Source organism: Chaetura pelagica, unplaced genomic scaffold (assembly GCF_000747805.2).
Source record: "Chaetura pelagica isolate M959 unplaced genomic scaffold, ChaPel_1.0 scaffold21, whole genome shotgun sequence".
Lineage (NCBI taxonomy): Eukaryota > Metazoa > Chordata > Aves > Apodiformes > Apodidae > Chaetura > Chaetura pelagica.
Genome location: NW_009952251.1, coordinates 3,100,913 through 3,106,912, shown reverse-complemented (window position 1 = coordinate 3,106,912; position 6,000 = coordinate 3,100,913). Strand labels below are relative to the sequence as shown.

Sequence of the window (6,000 nt, the reverse complement as noted above, 5' to 3'; positions counted from 1 at the left end):
GAAAGAGGCCATGAAGAAAATCACTCTGGAAAACACTCGGCTGAGGATGTCTTGGAAAAAATATGGCCTGCACAGGACATTACTCTAGCATGGCACAGATTGTTGTTTGAAATCCTTCCTTCATTAACACTTTGTTTCTGTTGCTAAATCTGACAGATTTTTTAACTTTCAGCCACTGTGTTTCATAGGAACCTCAAATGCTCATCCTTACACAGACACAGGCACTACAGCCCAGGTCATGGCCTAAGAAGGAATGAAAGAGCTATGAAGTCCCAGCCTGTGTGGAGAAAAGACATAGGTCTTTAGCTGTAAACAAAAGGAAGCAAAAATGCAGCCACTTCATTACAAGTGAGAATTTCGTCAGAAGTGTAAATGTTTGAAATTTATGCAAAAGTATTTTTTCTCTCCCTTTTTCTTTGTTTTTTCCTTTGTTTTTTTCACAAACTTATTATCAGCTTTAAAACTATTACATATCCTAAAGCATTTGTTATGGAACATTGCTACTTACACAGCACAGTGCAATGGAGAGAAGCTATTTCCATAGAATGTGCGGAAACATTTTTGTTCCAATAGTACCTCTATGCAGTTTTCATGACCTACAAGAGAATAAACATTTCCCAGTGTTGCATAAGGCAAGTAATTAATTTAATTTTTAGTAGACTTGCATGGATTAGAATTTAACAATCCAGTTAAATGGATTTTTAAATTCTTTTTAGTGGCAGCAGCAGGATATATCCAGGCTAACACCAGTACTTATTAAAAACATGGAAAGGAAGAGGAAGGTGTTTTTTTCTTTTGTGATGTTATGGATGCCTAATATTAGACATTGCTTTACACATCTGCAAAGATGTTCTTCAATTATGGCATTAGGAAGCTTTATCCTTATATTAAGCAACAAGTTCAGATTATCCAGTTTAGAATAATCAGTTAAGTTCAGAATATCCATCTATTCTGGCGGCATCTTGCATCAATAATTAAGAAGGTGACACCACAAAGGAGCATTGCTGGCCCCACAGAAATCCATGAGACTTTAATCACTGAGGTCTGTAAAAACAGAATTTCACCTTGGCCTCCTGTGACTGCAAGCAAATGAGCTGCAAAGCCACTGGAAAGTATTGCTGGAATTTCCCTGGCTTTTGACCTGAAGGCTGAACATAGCAAATGCTCACCACAGAGAGCAAGTCGAGGGGGGATAATTTTCTCTTCATTTCAAGCTGCTCAAAGTGGTGTTGGGGCTGCTTTGCTATCGTGTTTCCCTAAAGCTGAGGCCACGCTGGAACTTGGCAGAAGTCCACAGGGAGAACCTTACCGTTGTAACAAGCCCAGTGCAGTGGTGTGTAACCTTGATTATCCTTCAGACTGCAGTCTCCCTCCGAAAGTGCCACCTGCAGCAGCTCGCTCAGCCAAGTGGCGTGACCCCGCGCCGCCGCGAAGTGCAGGGGTGTCCTGCCACGGGCATCCTTGCACAGGATAGAGATTTCCTTCTCTAACAGCATCTGAACACACTCTTCATGCCCGGTCATAATCTGGTAACAAAGGAATGAGTAAAGACATTGACATAATACAGATTCTTGCCCAGGAAACATGGGATAGGATTGATGCTGGTGAACATGAAACGGCCTGGATGGGATGCAGAAGGCAGAGATGAAAGCTTTATTGCTCCCATAGGTACCTGTGATAACTGATACTGTGAAATGTATTTGGTGCTGTCTTTCCTAGTCTGTGGAACAGACTCTACTAAGTGAGGCACAGAAGCGAGGAGTTTAAGACTAAGGAAACAGATGAATGAGAAAGAGGTTCAGAAAACCTGAGTCTGGCTTCTCAACACCATATAGGAATGTGAGAGAAGAACTGAGGAAAAAAAGGATCAAGAAAGTAATCAGAAACATGAAAAGTTCTTTTATCAGCTGGCCAGTTACTATAACTGACATCTGTATTGTACCTAGGGTTTGACATCTCAGTCACATTCATGTATAAGTATCAACTCAGAACAGAAATGTTATGCCATAGCTTTTATTACAGACTCGTGCTGGGCTCCTAAGCTGAACTGCTCACTGCAGTTATCACAGAGTTCTGTATAAGTATCATCTCTTGCATCACCTTCACACGGGGTAGGAACCTGACTCTTAGAAAACATTAGATCTGCCTCAAGTTTCAGAGTCCAGACCAAAACTTAAGGCTTACTTATTTACACCATCCTCCCCAAGAAAAAATAAATGCTGGGCAGTACTTTTAAAGAAATTCTTTTCAGAATTCATAATGTGCTCAGTTATAAAAATAATTACTGCTACATTAAAGTGTCTAGAGCCAGAAAAAATTGGTCTAACCAGTATTTTATCTACTTTATTAAAGTGAATGTGAAATAAAGCCAAAAGCAGAGTATTACTGAGAGGAGATTTATCCTGTTTTTTACATCATTGACTGTGCTTGGTCATGTTTCCAATAATTTAATTACAGTGTTCCCTGTAATTATGTTCCAGCCATTCACTATCCCTGTACTTAAAAGTGTCTTGTAGTCACAGTAAAACAGTTAAGAATAAAAAAAATGAAGTCACCCCTCGGTGTAAAGCTGTACATCCCAGGAGATCAGCGGCATCTACAGATGCTTCTTTTTCAAGTAATAAAGAAACAGCATCAATGTGCCCATATGCCACTGCAAGCATTAGTGGGGTTCTGGAAAAAAGCAAAAACAAACCAGTCAGAGCTATACAATTACATACTACTTGCCACTCTTAGCCTACAGAAATGTGGGAATCAGGAAGGCCTGCACTTCTCTCTGTTCCTACCCAACAACCTGTTTCTTTCACCACACTCGTCTATATAACACCCAAGTGAAGACCTTTTGTATGAAATTATTAAGATGTTTAACAACCAACGACCAGGACTGAAATAGAAGCAAACTCACTGTAATCAGTTTATAGACCAACATCAGTCAAGACCATCTGTTCTCTTAAACTACAATTATTGTCACCTCCAGCAACAGGAGCTTTGCAATACCTAAGTGCTGTGAATGAACTTTCCTGCTAGTTACCAAGATGACCACAATACCAAGCATTTCCTTTGTAAATGCTGCACAATTGCTTAAAGGGGATGAAAGGATGTGAGGAAACTATTCAAGCCAAAATTTAGAAAAACATATCTTTCTTTTTTTTTCTTTTTTTTTCTCAAAGGGATCTATTCTCCTCCTATTTTTAGAGAAGACTAATACAGTTTAAAATTATATGTATAGTCAGATATCTTCCAGGCATCCCAAATGAGTTTTTTAAACCAGTCACAATAAAGCCTAAAAATAGGCTTTATTCTCCCTCCCTTGCAAGAAGCAAATTTTTGGTAGGAATACCTCAGATTCACGTATCACCTCAAATGAACATTCTTTCCCACTGCACCAGCCTAATATACTGACTAAACCCTGAAATAACAATGTTTTAGAAAGAAAAAGACTCCTACTCTCTATAGAAACATCTCAGGAGCTTGTTAGTTTTTATTGAGTCTGGCCCTCAGCGTCCCTGTAGAATTGTTTGAAGTATGAAGGAAAGGCTCAGATTGATGAATAATCCTTTCCACGTCTTAGATCAATTGAATGTATACCCTGTAATCTCTGCAAAATTCTATAAAGAGAGATGCAGGAAATACAGTATTTCAAATAAATGTTTGTTTGTTTGTTTTTGTAAGAAATCCTAGATGCTATTTGAATGAGAGCTGAAAGAAAAACCATCACAAAGAAAACTTACTGTCCTTTGGCATCTGTCACATCAGGGTTGTCTGCAACTTCTAGCAACAACCGTAAACAAGGTGTATGGCCATTAATGACTAGAATGAAAAAAAAAAAAAAAAGAGTGTAATTAAAATACGTTTAATTTCAGACACTTTTCATTGGAATGCTTATGGATAATAAATTTCCTTATAAAAAAGGAAAATATTCCACTGCATAAGAAGTCCCACAGTCTTCCCTGACCTCGGTTAGACGAGGATTATTTCTCTTACGTACAAAAAACCCACATGAGTAAAACAGAAACGGCCATTTTCACTATGGAGAAGATTTCTGCTGAATCAGACAGCATTTCAAAATCCATCCAAGCAAGGGAGCAGACAAGGCTTCCACAATCAGATCGGAGAGACAGGAGGCAGAACGTCAGCAAGGCTCGTGAATTCTGTGTGCACTGTATGAGCAAGTTCCTCAGTGCTGCTATGGGGAAAGAAGGATCTGTGAAGAATGACCTATGATACAAATGTCACGTTCCTAACAGAACATAACACCTGAGAACCAAACTACCTTTTCATTTTTCCAGCTCTTCTAGTTTTATGTTACTGGAAGCCACAGCTACTTCTCAAAAGCAGAGTTTGCTTTTTAAAACACAACACACTGGAAAGCCATCTGTGTGTCAGCTGGCTTAAAGGCTTCAGCTTTATACAACTCATGGGATGAACAGGACAGTATTTTCTCATTTGAAAAACAGCAATTCCTGTACTCAGTAGATATAGATCATGTTCTTGTTATAGCAAGTCATGCAGCCACTCTGCCCACACCCTATGGGCTGAGGCAAAACCCTTGAACACCACCCATGTCACATCACTCTGGCAGAGGAATGGGTGCACATCGTCACATTTAAATCTTACTCATCGAAAATAATCTCAGCTGCTCTACCCAGAAAAATAAAAGACATTTTTAGTTATTTACCACTAAGTTGTGCCATACACGTAGCATGTAAACAGTTCTGCAGGACTGATGAGTCACTGGCTTAGGAGGTTAAAAAACATATTTAGAAATATCTCACTCCTGCCAGCAGGAGGAAGAGAAATCTTAACTTGTTCACACCAACATCTGAAAAAGATTTTGGTAAATGAGTTTTAGAATAGATAGTCCCAGCAACTCTTAGGAGCTGCCCCAGCGATTGCTCAGCATTGCAGACCCTGCAGGGAACAATAGCTTTGCCAACAGAGCTTCAACACTAACACCAGGGGAACATTTGCAATGGATTCCCCAAGCTAGTTGGGGGCAAGTCTGGTGGTAATAAAATGATACAGGGAACATATAATTTAGGCTAAGGAAATTCTCCATATTATGAGGTCAGAAGCAGACTATTTCCTGAGGGAGACAGACAGAAAAAAGAAATATTTCATTAGGTGAATTATTTCACTATTGAAGTTACAAATCTCTTTACTGAAGAGAGCTCTCCAGAATCCTGTAATTCAGTCCACCACTCCAAGCCTCCTTAATTGTTGAGTTCGGCAATTAATTGTGCTCACGTAATTAGAAGGAATGAAGGCAAACTTGTTTAAGGGGATGGGCACACACGCCTTCTTGTTTGTTTCCAGTGCACAGCAAATACAAGTATTCACTTTGATGTGTGCAAATGCACATTGTCACTCAAGGGATAAATTCAGCAAGAATTCTATTTGATTTCTCAAAATACGCCAATTTTCGTCTTACACTTGCACTGCAAATAAAAGAATACTGCAGTGGCATCACGCCGGGGCAGCACCATCTTTGCTAAAACACTCCAAAACAGAATGCATTGTTATGAAAAGGCATAATAAAAATCATTAGCTTTCAAGTGGCTTTTTGTAATAGCCAAAGATAGAACCCTTACACCATAGCTAATTTCCACAGAAATCTGCATAGCCCTTGAGTGGAAGGTTCTAAATGTTGTCTTAAAGGATATTTACCCAAAGTGCACTTATCTCTCATTTAAAAGCCTCCAAATTCAAAACAGTGATACATTTCCTTTACTAAGAGTTCAAATATTCAGCCTGTATGTGCTATATTTTCCCTTCTGCTTAGGGACATGTTCTCTTTAGTGTCTCTTAACTGTGGGTTCAGGGTTTTGTTTTGTTTTGTTTTGTTTTTAATACATGCCTAGTTTTGCTTCACTGCAGATCTAGAGAACATTTTGTTTGTATCTCTGGAAAATTTTTTTTAATCTGAGAAGCAAAATGTATCACAGACCAGAAAAGTCTTCAATGAGTCTTTCTACCAGTTTTAGACTGAAGACACTCATA

The 6,000-nt window shown here is 38.9% G+C and overlaps 1 protein-coding gene across 1 annotated transcript in view; it reads right to left on the bottom strand.

The window, feature by feature from the left end:
- ANKRD44 (ankyrin repeat domain 44) overlaps positions 1-6,000 on the bottom strand; it is a 73,085-nt gene that overhangs the window by 10,365 nt on the left and 56,720 nt on the right. The window contains exons 18-21 of the mRNA XM_010007366.1: positions 3,732-3,810; positions 2,556-2,673; positions 1,310-1,526; positions 509-596 (exon numbers count right to left, since the gene is read on the bottom strand). Coding sequence (XP_010005668.1) covers positions 509-596; positions 1,310-1,526; positions 2,556-2,673; positions 3,732-3,810 — 502 coding nt within the window. The remainder of the gene's footprint in view (positions 1-508; positions 597-1,309; positions 1,527-2,555; positions 2,674-3,731; positions 3,811-6,000) is intronic.